The following is a 15506-nucleotide window of genomic DNA, read 5'->3' as shown; positions in this document are numbered from 1 at the left end:
CTCCCTGTTTCCAGCTTCAGAAAAATGGAAAAAAAAAAGTATAAAAAAAAAAATTTCAAAGCTATATAGTGAATTTCATTTCCTACAATTTCTGATTAAATGAACAACAAAAATCAGCCAAGGCAATAAGCCAATCCCTGGTTTTACTGATGCAGAGAAACAGAACAAAGGTACAACTAAGAGAGCCCTCACCATCTCAGTGACAATGTGCACCTACAACAGCCTGTCCTGCCAGCTGTTAGTGCTGAGCAGCTCGACAACCTGGTTATGCACGCCACTACACAGTTTAATGATAGGAGAGCTTCAGCCAGAGTCAATTCTTCTGAAAATGTGTATGTTAGAACCAAACAGATTTCACTTCAAGGGAGAGTCATTATACCATGCATGTCAAAATGTAGTTGAGGCCAAAGAAGTTTTAAAAAAATCTGAAAGAACGCAGAAGCATTTCCTAAAACTTAAATGAAATACAATGTGATCCTTACTGCCTTCACACATCTCACACTAAAACTTAACATAAAAATACTAATGTCATCTTTAAAAAAAATAGACAAACTTGATTACTAAATCCAGCCTCAAGGTAAAATATATTTTATCTCATCTTGAGAGGCTTCATTCAACCTATTTCCAAGAAATGAATGCTAAAGTGACCATACAAAAGTACAGTCCAAACCCTATAATTAAAATGTAAGAAACCTGTAAGAATTCGCTTGGTACTACTTTCCTGATTAGCAATATTCTGTTTAAATTGTCAGAGATCACAAATTTCCAAAACATTCTCTGGCCCTCAGGAAATATGCTCTCAATCAGGTGGTGGGTCTGACTACAAAGTCTCAAAGAGGCACATTTCGGTGCACAGAGAACAAACTACACGACCACTGTCATTACACATCCAAGTCACTTTGAGGACTGAGTCCATTTACCAACATCATTGTCTTCTGGTTTTAAATGGGTTACAATCCAAAACAAAATATTCTTCACCATTCTAAAGGTGGCTTGATTTTGCTCTGATGACTGGCATTGTTTGAACAGACAAGCAAAATTATCCAATCAAACTCAGAAGAACATGGCCCAAGGGCGAAATCCAACCTTCAGCTTGTTTAGCCCTTGACTAAAAATGGTTTTTACAAAAAAAGAAAGAAAATATGCTGCAAAGACTGAATGGAGTCCAGAAAGCCCAAAATATTTACTCGGTCTTTTAGGGAAAAAGTCTGCTGATCCCTACACTAGAGCACAATTCACTAGCTGCATATAGGCCTCCCCAAAATCCATATTTTAAAAATATCTCGAGGGACAAATATATAATGACAGAAAATGATTTGACTTTGGGTGATGGGCACATAACACAATCAACAGTTTGTGATGGGCACATAACAATCAACAGTTCAAATGCCATTGCAATGTTCACCTGAAACCTGTGTACTCTTATTGACCAATGTCACCACATTAACTTTAATATCTAAATAAAAATAAAAATAAATAATAAGATATATCCCAGTAATGTTATTTGTGCTTAAAGAATCAAATGTGAACTAAATTCAAGGCTACATTAAAATGCATACAGATATTAAGGTTAAAGGGTAAAGGAGAAAACAAAAAATAAACTGCTTTTTAAGCAATGTATGCAACTTTGTGTCAAAGACTTTCGATAATCCTTACAATTTGTGTTATTTGTCCCTTTGCTATCTGCTGACAGAGGCCCTCTGAGAACTCTAGTTATTTGCAGAGGGAGCTGTATCTAATAACTAACAGGATTTGCTTCTTCATATGTGCACCAAATCTGTATGTACCTCATTAAATTGTACAAGCCTGCCAAATTCCGAGGTGTGATTTACCAGCCTTCGCATCCAGGGTCATCTCTGAGTAAAAGAATCACTGGAAATTTTCCAGAGTTCTCTGACACAAAAACTATCTACTTGTACATTTAGTCATGTAACTAAAAATTCTCATTTCTATCTTTAAGATCCTTTAAAACTCTTTATGTATATAGTGTATAGGGGGTGGCAAATGTAGATTTAGTTGTGTACATGAAACAGTTTATTCTTGTATTATTACTTATTAATTATTATATTATTTTTCATACAAACTATAAACCTACTTTTGCCCGGCCCTGTGTTAAAAATGTGAATAGTGCACATTATACAAGCCACTATTCTTGCTATCTGATAACTGACCATTTCATTAGAACTGTCTATAGATATAATCGATGTCTTTTAAAAGACCATCAATAGACCATAATTTAAAGTCTTAAGAGTAATGAAAATTATATTCTATCTGACTTTGTAAATCTTACATTATTTAATTTGAATAAAATACTTTCCAAAATTTAGATAAAATAAGAGTAACACAAGGTATCTTTAAGTTTTCACTTTCCCTTTTCTGAATATATCCCTCAATGAGCGTTCAATATCTATTAATAATATTAATGATAAAGTACAAATAAAAGCAGCTTGGGAAAGAAAAATATGTTGATTAAGCTATATTTACAGGGAAAACTACTTATAAAAATGTGTTCGTGCCTCATAACTGTGATTCAATTTTTAAGGCTCGTTCCACTTTATTAAAGGTAGAACACTACTACCAAATATAACAACTACTTCATTAACATCTTCTTTCACTGGACTTTTATTTCTCAGATTACTTTTTCTATAATGATTCAAGTAAGTTTTTGATTTAAACACTTGGTCTTAACCTGTGGGACATGAATAAAATGCAGACTATGTTAAAGCATTTATAAACTGTGATAGAGGTATTTTATTAGCAAATAGTTTTCCTGAACATTAGATTGTTCCATTCTTAAAATTACTTTTCAAAATGTGTGGTTTCTTTCCATTTCTGTACATTTCCTACACAAATACTCACTAAGCGCTTACTCTGGCTACACAAGCTCCTGAGTGCAGGAAGACACGTTCACACCCCCAGCACCTGCAGAGTCTTTTGGAAATGAACTATGTACTAAACACTTGGGATACCAAGATGAGCAGGACACAGTTCTTGCCTTCAGAAGCTCATATACAGCTACTGAGTAACAGCCACTGAATTAACAACTATTTTACTATCAGTCTTCACATAGGCACACCTCCATTTTCTTTTTCTTTTTCATTAATTTTTAGAGTGAAAGAGGAATGGAAAGAGAGAAACATCAATTTGCTGCTCCAACCATCCGCACATTCACTGGTTGACTCTAGTACCTGCCCTGACCAGGGATCTAACTCACAACCCTGGCGTATTGGGATGACACTCTAACCAAGCTTCCCAGCCAGGGCCACCACATCTCCAGTTTCAAAATGAAAAATACCATCCAAAGGGGAGATTAAAAAAAAAAAGTCTAACGTAACTTACTTGCTGACTTCTTTATACTGGGCTATCTCCTCAATATAAAGAAGGTCATGCAACCGTGACTGATAGTTGGTCTTGGTCAAGGATTTGTCTAAAACGGATTGGGTAAATAGCTGGTCAGCAGAGAGAGGAATTTGGTATCTGATAAGAAGGCTCTTCTCCAAATCAGTAGTTTCATTAGGTTCAAAATCTATAATAGTCTTAGAAGAAGAATCCCAACGCTTAGCTGTGGTTACTAGCTGCTGTTTTGCATGCATCAGGAATTCAAGATCTAGATGGAAACAAAAAACACATTTATAAAAGAACACAACATTAAAATTCTCAAATAATGCACTGTACATTTTGGTAAGAGAATTTTATATGCTATACCTAAAATTCTTAAAAACAGAATATAAAAACCCATTTGACAAAGTATTTTCCCCATACCAGAAATACTTTTTTGTCTAGCTTAACAAAATAACATCAATAAAATCCATATAAAAAACATCTTATTTTTTACATCAGGCTAGGACATATCAGGAATCGTATTAACAGTTTAAAAATACAGACTAATATTTAGAACTTAACTCTTCAGTCAAGAGAAATCTGATTTTCAGGAAGAAAATACGACAAATTTCCCATAAGACAAAAAAAAAATCTACCAGATGTCAATTACTTTTCTCCTCTTACTACTAGTACCTGCCCCATTACAGATACAAAAGATCACAAAACCATGAAAGGTTAAGTCTTTTTTTGTGTGGTAAAGCACAGTGAAACTCTCAAAATCAACTTGCAACAAATAAAAAATCTTTTTGAAAAGTTTTGAAAAACACTGCTAATACCACATTAAAATGCATTATGATGTACCATTCAAATGCCATTGGAAAAACAAAATCCAGGTTAGTCTCAGTTGCATTATACTGTAAGTAGGGCACAATGTCGATGTGCATGACTATTCAAGTCTGACATTTCTGGAAAAAAGTGCAGAATACCCACACAGGGTGAAATGTACCGTATCATAAATTCTTAGCACTGGAGAGCCTCACTCTGACTGCAGTGAATATTACTTCTCTATTGTGTGGAACATACATACACCTATAAATATGCAACCTACCCAAAAGAAAAAAAAAGCTGCTTAACTGACTAATCAGGCCAAGACCCAGTTTTCATATAACATAATTGGGAAGATGGTTTCACAACTCAAGTTAAAATTATAGGAAAAAATAGAAAGTTTTAAAAAGAGATTAGCCTCTGAAGTATTGTACAAAGACAACTTATCCTGTGATTCTGTGCTATTTTTTAAATGAGAGCATAATGCATGATTACAATGTTTGGCTTAATGAGAGATTTTGCTACATTAAATATATATAAATTATAAACATACAGTCATCCACCAAGAGAAATTTCTTAATATAAGAAACTAGCTTAGCCTGACCAGGCAGTGGCACAGTGGATAGAGTGTCGGACTGGGACATAGAGGACCCAGGTTGAAAACCCCGAGGCTGCCGGCTTGAGTGAGGGCTCAGTCTAGTTTGAGCAAGGCTCACCAGCTTGAACACAGGGTCGCTGGCTGAAGCCCAAGGTCACTGGCTTGAGCAAAGGGTCACTCACTCTGCTATAGCCCCAGGTTAAGGCACATATGAGAAAGCAATCAATGAACTAAGGTGCTACAATGAAGAATTGATGCTTCTCATCTCTCTCCCTTCCTATTTCTCTCTGTCTCTGTCAAAAAAAGAAATCTTATCCTAATATCTTAAAAGATTAAAATGTAAAGGCCCTGATTTAATGTAAAAATGTAAGAAAAAGAAAGTAATTCCCCTAATTTCTAACCTTTGCTCTTTGAAAAGGCTTTTTTTTTTATTTATTCATTTTAGAGAGGAGAGAGAGTTAGAATGAGAGAAAGAGAGAGAGAGAGAGAGAGAGAGAGAGAGAGAGAGAGAGAGAGAGAGAAAGGGGGGAGGAGCAGGAAGCATCAACTCCCATATATGCCTTGACCAGGCAAACCCAGGGTTTTGAACCGGTGACCTCAGTGTTCCAGGTCAACGCTTTATCCACTGCGCCACCACAGGTCAGGCTGAAAAGGCATTTTTTATTACATGCCAGTTTTATTAGTTCTCAAATGGCAACATAAATACAACTATAATCATCAAGCTCTAAAGATGGTCTTCTCATTAAAATTTTGCATTTTTAAAACACTTTGAAAGAGATGATGATAGTCTATTTTTGCAACAGCTTCACAAGCACAGCTGACCCTAACCAACACAGGCTTGAACTGTGCAGGTCCACTTATACACATATTTTTTTTCAATAAATACTATAAATGTATTTTCTCTTCTATATGATTTTCCTAATAACATTTTGTTTTCTCTAGCTTATTTTAAGAATATAGTATACAGTAGTAGAGTATTGGTCCAGCATGTGGAAGTCCTGGGTTCAATTCCCGGCTAGGGCACACAGGAGAAGCGCACATCTGCTTCTCCACCCTTCCTCCTCTCCTTTCTTTCTCTCTCTCTCTTCCCTTCCCACCGCCAAGGCTCCATTGGAGCAAAGTTGGCCTGGGCACTGAGGATGGCTCCACGGCCTCAGCCTCAGACGCTAGAATGGCTCTGGGTGCAGCGGAACAACGCCCCAGAGAGGCCGAGCATCGCCCCCTGGTGGGCATGCCGGGTCGATCCTGGCTGGGCACATGTGGGAGTCTGTCTGACTGCCTCTCTGCTTCTTACTTTGGAAAAATAAAAAAAGTATACAGTATATAAAAAATATGTACTGATCGACTGCTTTTGCTCTTCATAAGGCTTTTTATCTATAGTAGGCTATTAATAGGTAAGTTTGGGCAGGGGCCAAAACTTATATGCAGATTTCAACTGCACAGGGAGTCAGTAGCCCTTATCCTTGAGTTGAGGGTCAACTGTAGAAGTTTCATAAAGTAGACTAAACACATATTCTTCCTAAATCACTCTAAAACTGAGCACTGCCTATTCATTCATTAAATCATAGCTGAGTGTGACTAGTTACTGGGGCCCATATATATATTTAAATCATACAAATACGCACATATTTACCATCACTAAAGATCAGATGCTACATATTATCAAAAGAGCCAAGATTTACATAATTCTCTTCCTTGATTCAAAAGTCAAAAAGAGAAATACCAAGAGTACCATGACAAACCAACCAATTTTTAAAAATTAAATTATGTAATATGGAAGAATCTATTTAATATGTAATAAAAGGATATCTAACTACTTTTTAGGGTGGGGAATTATAGTTCATAATTTTATTTTAAATAAGAAATTGATTCAGACTATTCCTAGATTAATGTTATATTCATATTCTTTAAACATCACTAGTTATTCCTAATTGATATTTAGGTAGCTGGGATAATAAACCTAAAACAGTATAGCTTTCCTTTCAAAAAGGTGTTTTTATCACCTATTTGATATACAAAGCAGATTATACTGAAAGTCATTCTATTCTGGGCCAGAAGTAGTCAGGCTTTTTGGAAAAAGTTGTATGAGAAATTATGATGCTATCATTTTACCTATGTAATGCCATGATCTCCACCCTGATTTTATGAAATTCTTAAAATTAGTATCTTTGCCTGACCTGTGGTGGTGCAGTGGATAAAGCGTCGACCTGGAAATGCTGAGGTCGCCGGTTCGAAACCCTGGGCTTGCCTGGTCAAGGCACATATGGGAGTTGATGCTTCCTGCTCCTCCCCCCTTCTCTCTCTCTGTCTCTCTCTCCTCTCCCTCTCTGTCTCTCTATCTCCCTCTCTCTCTCCTCTCTTAAAAAAAAAAAAAAAAAAAAAAAGAATAAAAATTTTAAAAAAATGGATTGTAAAAAAAAAAATAGTATCTTCACACAGGCAGTACAATTTCAAAACAATTCCCAAACAATGTTAAATTTTATGCCATTTTTTTTAAATGCCTGTAAGCACAATACAAAGGAAAAGAGAGCGGAGGGAGCAGAAAGGACCTTGGAAGAAATCCGTGTGTGCCAGCCTCAGTCTATAAACTACGGTCAAGGCATTAACTCGGATGTCAGAAATGAACTGTGGCCAGCGACCACCAAGGATGTATTGTGCAGAAACCACGTCACTTCCCTTTCATCTGAACTTGAGACAGACTTCTGCCTCCAATCCTCTCACTTGAAAAAATAAGCTTATTAAAACCTGTTTACCCACATAACTTCCAGTGCGAGAGGTCATTAATCCTTAAGGGTTCCTCTTTAAATAAAGGAGGGGGAAGACGCCACCCAGGGGGGCTGAGCTTTAGTTACTGGGGCCCATTTCACTCCCACCGGCAACACATGCATATCTGCTAACATCTAACCCAGGCTTGTGCGCTACTCAGGGCAGCCTGAGCTGGTTCACTTTCCATCAACCTAGATTAGGTTAAGATGAAAAACACTCTGGAAAGATGAGAAGTGAATAAGGTCAGAGTCATTATTCATAAAACCACGTAGGGAGAGTCTAACAGTAATTCATTAAACCAAGTCCTGGATAAGAAATCTGAGAGCGAACCCGACAGAAATTACGTATCTATGGAATTGGTTACCCTGAGAGGTGGTAGGTAGAAATATAAATATATTTTAAGAGAAATTTTTAAGAAAAAGTTAAAGATATTTAAAATATACCTAAATTTTGAAAACAGTGTAAGGGAAGAACTGCTACTGTCAAAAACAGAATTCGAGGTTGGAGTAACTAGTCTGACACAAGATAGCTTCCCAACTTCTCCTGCCCTCTGATTACAGAGAACAGCAGGGTTCTCATTTCAGCCACATAGTTACTATCCTAATAAAGCATCCAAAGGGTTGGTTTGTTTTGTCTTGCAGTATGTAGCAGACTTGAAAATAACAGGACCTGGAGAATGGGTAAGAAGTAAGTAAGAAGAATAAAACCCAGTGTTCTATGGACACAGCATAAGGGCCAACACAAAAGAAGCATGCAATAAATGCATGTTAAATATGGAATTTGTTAAAACAAAAAAAGATCATTTATCTAGGACTTCCAAAGAATGAGATAAAATGATTCCTAATTCCAAAACATTGTTATCCTCAGAAAATATTTTTGACTGTGGCTTTACAAATTCTGACCACTCAAATTAACAACAAACTAAAATCCAAAAGTAATCCCAAACTACCATTTCAGCTAGCCATGTCAACATCATCATTCCTCTCACCAAAACTGCTACATAAAAGATGAGCGCCTCTGAGCTTTTCTATCTGTCTGTCCCGTTTTCCAGATCTCTGCACAGCTAATAAAAAGTTAAAACAGGCCTGACCTGTGGTGGCGCAATGGGATAAACTTATAAAGGGTCGTCCTGGAACACTGAAGTTACCGGTTTGAAGCCCTGGGCTTGCCTGGTCAAGCCACATATGGGAGTTGATACTTCCAGCCCCCCCCCCACTCTCCCCTTGCCCCCCCCTCTCTAAAAATGAAATAAAGTCTTTTTTTTAAAAAAAAGTTAAAACAGCGTAGGAGTAATTCATGCTTCTATATCCTTTCACTCAGTTATATTTATCTTTTATTGGCAAATATACAATTTTCAAAATCAATTTTTCTATTCCTTTCTGATCACATAATAGTAAATATTACATATTTACTATATATACCACTTTGGCAGTTGGAGATCATTTGTATGTCATACTAATATTTTAATGTTAGTGCTAACATCCACTGCTAGACTCAAAGTAGAGAAACATGAATATAAAATTTTCACATTTAAATATAAGAATTGTCAACCTGTAGCTTTCAGATATGCAAAGCAGAATTCCAAGTCAATTTTGCCAAGCAAAAGTTTTCCATTACTCAAACTTGTGGTATAAACTATATAATGCAGTTTGTTTGCTAAGCAAGAGGAAACTACTAACTCCCTTCTTTTGTAGATGTCTTTTACCACACATTTTTTTTAAAGATTTTATTTCTTGATTTTTGGAGAGAGGAGAAAAGACAGAAATGGGGGAAGAGCAGGAGGCATCAACTCATAGTAGTCGCTTGTCATATGTGCCTTGACCAGGCAAGCCTGGGGTTTTGAACTAGCAACCTCAGCATTACGGGTCGATGCTTTATCCACTGTGCCACCACAGGTCAGGCTACCACACATTTTTGAGAGGTACATCTTTCATCCAAAAAAATTTTTTCTGGACCCGAATTGCAACAAGGGAAAAACAATGATAAAACAATGTTAACTTTAAACATGTTTCTCAGTTTGCAGGATTGCCAAACAACAACTACAGGGGGAAAGTATTCATTCATAACCTGCAAACAAAAAAGGTTTGAATGCTTTGTGTAAAAAAAAAAAGTGGGTTATTTTTCCCAATTCAAGTTGGAATTAACTAAAATAAGTAGGTATTTTAGTTCAATAATGAATGATGAATTAGAAATGTCTGTCACTAACTTGATTTTAAGTTTCAAGGAGTAATGCACTTAGTGTAAGTTCTATGATCAAATCGGTTTGACAGACACTGAGCCTTTAATTACTGAGCACACTGTGACTCTCCACAAGGGAAATAAAGTGTGCACCATTTCCAAATGTATTTAGACACGGAACGCCACCCATTATTAATGTGTATAACCCCTATTAATGTCTATGGCATACAGTTTTGGAAACATCAAGCTAAAAGATGATCCATCATAGTCCAACTTTATAACTATATGGAAGAGAAATGCATGCCCATAGCATTAACTTAAGAACAAAACCTTATTTAAACAATGGACAGTCAATCAAGTGCAAGAAGTGATAAAGCTATTTCCCTATCAAATTCTAATTTCTGGCCCTGACCAATTGGCTCAGTGGTAAAGTGTTGGCCCTGCATGTGAAAGTCCTGGGTTCAATTTCTGGCCATGGCACATAGGAAAGGCGCCCATCTGCTTCTCCAACCTTCTCTCCTTTTTTCTCTCTGTCTCTCTCTTCCCCTCCCACAGCCAAGACTCCATTGGAGCAAAGTTGGCCCGGGAGCTGAGGATAGCTCCATAGCCTCTACCAAGGGCACTAAATTGGCTCCTGTTGCAACAGAGCAATGCCCCAGATGGGCAGAGCATCGCCCCCTGGTGGGCATGCCAGGTGGATCCTGGTCAGGCATATGCGGGAGTCTGTCTGCCTCCCCACTTCTCACTTCAGAAAAATTAAAAAAAATAAATTTCTTATTTCATACCATCACTGAATTTCTTTCAGTGTATATAAACCAAATTATACTGTGATATAATTTATAATGTTAGCAAAACTATATGGAAACATAATAAAACCCAGATCTAATTCAATTCCCCAATTCCCAACTGCATTTGGCCAACCTGTCCATGGAATAACACTTGACTTGTAATTCTCCGCCAAGGAAGATCAAATGATGAAATGGCTGAGGCTGGAGATGAAATTAGCCAGACTGTCAGTTACATTGTCACCAATTTAACAAAGATGTTCTCTTACTCTCAATGTCTCTGAATGTTATCCATACAAATATTCCAGGGAAAGATAAAAATGGGATACAACATTTTACATTTTTTTTATTTCAGAATGTTTTATAAAATTGTGATTTCGCATAAATCTTTTGCCTCTATTTTTTTGCTGACAAGCACTCTGCTATAATAATTAAAAAAAACACTAACTAGTATTAAGATTGACACAGGAAACAAACATTGTTTATATCCTACTTTCATTTCATCAAAATTCTGTTGGGACTCTACACAATCACACTGACACCAATATAGTCCACAATAAAAACTTCAAGAACAAAAACATCAACATATTAAATGACATCAATTTTAACAATATAGAAAATATCTGACAAATTAAAAATTAGCACAAGACAGCTAATTTAAGTAACAAAATAATCAAACAAATGTCATCTAGCTTGCTTTCTAAACCTAGACTTAAGTTTTCCTTTTATGTTACAAAACTGATACCATAAAATATATTTTGCATTTTGTATTGTTATCTTATAAATTAATTTTTCCTGTTTCACTATGTGACTGTTTTAACATATCCAAATTAGTTCAAGAAAATGCTTAACTTTTTTCAATTATTTTCCATAACATAACTATGTAAAAGTAAAACCTTGCTTAAAACAAAATAAGTAAAGATATCAAACTGCAAAAAGGTCACTTAATAAAAGATACAGTATTATAAAAAAAAGGAGGAAGATATAATATTGGTTCCAAAGGGGAGGAAATCCTTGTCTGTATGAATTCTCTCTACTATATCTGAATAAACGTAAAATATATTGTTTTCACACTGATATATTAGCACCATCAGGAATGAGATTATTTCTAGTTACCTTTCTCAAGTATCGGTCATTTTGGACAACTTCTCTTCCACTCTGCACTGACTCTCTTGGTAAGATCTGTGGGTGCTATGGCCTTCCTGACTTGTTCATCTCTGCTTTTCAGTCCTTCTGCTAGCACTAGTCTCCGTCCTCATTTAAAAAAAAAAAAAAAAATCCTCCTCCCCTCTTCCTGCTTTCTTCATTCTGTTTGTAATCCAGAAATTACCCTAATCATAGCTGCTGATAAAAAATAATAGCTATGCCTGACCAGGCGGTGGCACAGTGGATAGAGCGTTGGACTGGGATGCGGAGGACCCAGGTTCGAAACCCTGAGGTCGCCAGCTTGAGCGCGGGCTCATCTGGATTGAGCAAAGCTCACCAGCTTCAGTCCAAGGTCGCAGGCTCCAGCAAGAGGTTACTCGGTCTGCTGAAGGCCCACAGTCAAGGCACATATGAGAAAGCAATCAATGAACAACTAAGATGTCGCAACGAAAAACTGATGATTGATGCTTCTCATCTCTCTCTGTTCCTGTCTGTCTGTCCCCATCTATCTCTCTCTCTGACTCTCTCTGTCTTTGTAAAAAAATAATAAAAGAAAAAAAAAAGAAAAAAATAATAGCTATAATTTACTAAATGCCTACTATGTGCCAGATTATTCTGCAAGGCTTATTTCTAGGTCCCACGATAATCCTCTAAAGCAGGCATTACTAGCCCCATTTACAGATGTTTCCACAGAAAGCTCAGATGTTAAGTGCTCTGCCCAGGGTCACACAGGTAATAATCCGAAAATCAGGATCCGAATCCAACTTTATTTGCCTCTGAAGTCTGTCCACTGCTCTTTTTCCCCAAGCAGAAAAGGAGAACATATCTGAGGAAAAGTAGCCCAGGGCCCTTCCTCCCTCCAGGCCACCCAAGTGTCTGAAACCCTCTTCATCACTACCTTCTCTCATTGTCTATCTTAATAGTATCACTTGTCTCTTACTTTTTATTGCAAACATTTAACGCTCTATCTTATAAAATAGGCTTTTATTAACTAGTACAGACTCTTGACAACACAACCTACGTCTATGAGAAATGAGTCATGAGTCCACCAATCTAAAAGCAAACTTTTAAAATACAACCCACGTCAAAGTCAAAACATCTTCCCCAAGTTCTATTTGAGGAGAGATGCATGTTGGTCTCTATCATTAAGTCTCATTATGATTAAAAGAGGGTCTCGCCTGACCTGTGGTGGCGCAGTGGGTAAAGCGTCAACCTGGAAACGCTGAGGTTGCCGGTTCAAAGCCCTGGGCTTGCCTGGTCAAGGCACATATGGGAGTGGATGCTTCCAGCTCCTCCCCCTTCTCTCTGTCTCTCTATCCTCTCTAAAAATAAATAAATAAATAAAATTTAAAAAAAAAAAAAAAAAAAAGAGGGTCTCACGGTCTTGTTGTCTCACTTTCTAGTCTCTAAAAGCAACTTGCCAGTACAGGAATAGGCAAACCACAGCATGCAGCAAATCCAGCCTGCTGCTGTTTCAAAAGTCAAGTCCTACTGGACCACAGTCACGCCCAGTCACTTACAGATTGTGTGTGGCTGCTCTGTCACTACAATGCAGATCTGAGTAACTGCAACAGACATCAGCTGCCCTGCAATGCAAAGTATTTACTACCTGGCCCTTCACAGAAAAAAAATTGTGAGTAAATATAAAGCAAATATTTTCATTTTGTCAATTATTATATCAATTTGGCTATGGGAAATTACATTTTTATTTCAAAGAGTATGAAGACAAAAACAATATAATAATAAAAACAAGTAAAAGAAATCAAAGTGAGAAATAAAGGTAAAATAAAGTATGGGAATATTAACATATATATAAGAAGGTAATGCCTAATTGTTCGATTTGGACATAAATGTTGATTTAACCTTACCAGCTGCTAAAGGAACAATTCCACCTGTTCACTTTGCCCCAAAAAATTAAATCCTAGCATTTGCTCATGAAAAACACAACTTTTAGTTCTTATAAATAGGACAGTGTGGTACAAAGTAAAAAACTTCCTCCCTAACATGGTGAGTTACAGTCAATACAAAAGCAAGTTTCACACAGCTCTGCAATACGAATTTAAATACTCAGTGTTTGATAAATAAAAATAAAGCACCTATGAATAAAACCAAGAGCCAAAGAACTGTAGGCTTAACATGACCTTTCCTTGTCTTTTTGAATCTTGGCATAAAATTTAGGTATACACAGCAATATGATAACATACAAGGAAATTCATCATTTTCTACAGGTGCTTACATTTACAAACCAGGAACCTCTTCCCAAGAAAACAGAGCAGATTCTATTAACAGTGCCTGGGTCTCCTTCACATTAGTGAATGTACAAAACCAACTATTAAAAGCTTATATTTAGGACTTTTCATTCAGAGATAATACACTAATATCATCTCATCAGTAAATGGACAGTTGGACATGGAAATAGATAGTGTAGGTATACTCACGATTACCATTAAAATGATATTCTACCCCGACTAATATTATAAGGTTTTATTTGTGCTAAAATCATCTTACTTTAACAATGAAGTTGGGAGACCAAGACAGATCTGATCATCGACTCATACAAGCTTGGGGAATCTCAGAGTGAGCTTTGCCCTACGACTGTATAAAGAGAAAGGGCATAATGTAAACCATTCTGATCTTATTACATTGTAAATGAGTCAATTAATTTAGGATTTTTTCCCCTTATGATGCCTCCCTATTCATAGTACAGGAGCTAAAACATATCTTTCAATGTTGCTACGATAGTGCCTTTTAATACATTGTATCAGGGGGAAAAAATCTAAATATTACCTTCTGTAGAAGCTGCATCAATCATTACTCTTTGCATGAGTACAGGTTCCAATCCAAAGTCGAAAACTATGGTTTGGCGAAAAGTTCCAAATATTTCTGTGTTAAATGCTATCCCGACTTTATACACGTAATGATCTAATCCATTTTGGACCATCTTTCCTCCTATCCATTCTTGACAGTTCTCTGGAACTTCTTGTGATACCTGGGTAGTACTATCTCCAGCAGATATTGCAATGATACTAAAATGAGGACGATGAGCATCATAAAGCAATGCTACACGATACAGCATTCTTGCAGGCTACAAGGAAGTTAAAATAATGCATTGAGTACAAGGGGGTAAAAAACTCCAACTGTAACTGGGTTCTTCAATGAAAATATTTCCATAAGGGACTTTTACTTTCCCATGCTTCTAAGATACTATGTTAAAAATATAAATTGTGCTCATAAGCCATTTAAGGGGGGGAAATCAGAATGGTTAAAAAAAATGTTGTTAAAATGACATTTATGTCAATTAGACCTCAACAAAGCTGAAAGTTTTTTAAATGACATCTATCTGCTCCATTACTAGCTCCCCTGCCTTTCTGTGATATGTTCACCTTTCACTTTGGTAAAGGCTATCACCTTGTATGACCATCAACCTCCAACTCCCCATATCCTGGGCCTAGAAGAGCTTTCTCTAGCCTCAAGTAGGAAGTCTTCACAGGCGGGCAATTAACCTTGAAAGTGCTGGATTGGGTTCAAGGCTGAAGCTAAATGTTCCCAGAATTGTCACCCCAAGATACAAACGAGACAGTGGAAGGAATATCACCAAAAAGTACACAAAACCTTTCCACTGCATCTACCCACAGAAATTTTCACTTTGCTTCATTCTTAAACTTTGAATATTGTAATTCAAGATGAGAAGCACTGCAAAATGTCTCCTATTAAAACATCATTATTACAGAATTTGTATTTTATCAAATTAAATATAAAAACAAGTTATCATTGTTTAAAAATCTTAGAATTGCCAAGATTAAACAATTTTTAAACAGTTAATTATAAGCCTTGAACCCCATCCTATGTTCCAAGTTTAGAAGATAGTATGACGAAGACCTCTTTAC

The 15506-nt window shown here is 36.6% G+C and overlaps 1 protein-coding gene across 3 annotated transcripts in view; it reads right to left on the bottom strand.

Annotated features, from left to right (window-relative positions):
- Positions 1-15506, bottom strand: part of HELZ (helicase with zinc finger) — a 193708-nt gene that overhangs the window by 101551 nt on the left and 76651 nt on the right. For all 3 annotated transcript variants that reach the window (XM_066235080.1, XM_066235082.1, XM_066235081.1), the window contains 2 exons: positions 14407-14704; positions 3340-3607 (listed from right to left, as the gene is read on the bottom strand). In XM_066235080.1, coding sequence (XP_066091177.1) covers positions 3340-3607; positions 14407-14704 — 566 coding nt within the window. The remainder of the gene's footprint in view (positions 1-3339; positions 3608-14406; positions 14705-15506) is intronic.

This window comes from Saccopteryx bilineata, chromosome 6, assembly GCF_036850765.1.
Source record: "Saccopteryx bilineata isolate mSacBil1 chromosome 6, mSacBil1_pri_phased_curated, whole genome shotgun sequence".
NCBI lineage: Eukaryota > Metazoa > Chordata > Mammalia > Chiroptera > Emballonuridae > Saccopteryx > Saccopteryx bilineata.
The sequence above is the reverse complement of the archived record's forward strand: the minus strand, read 5'-3'. Positions and strand labels throughout refer to the sequence as shown.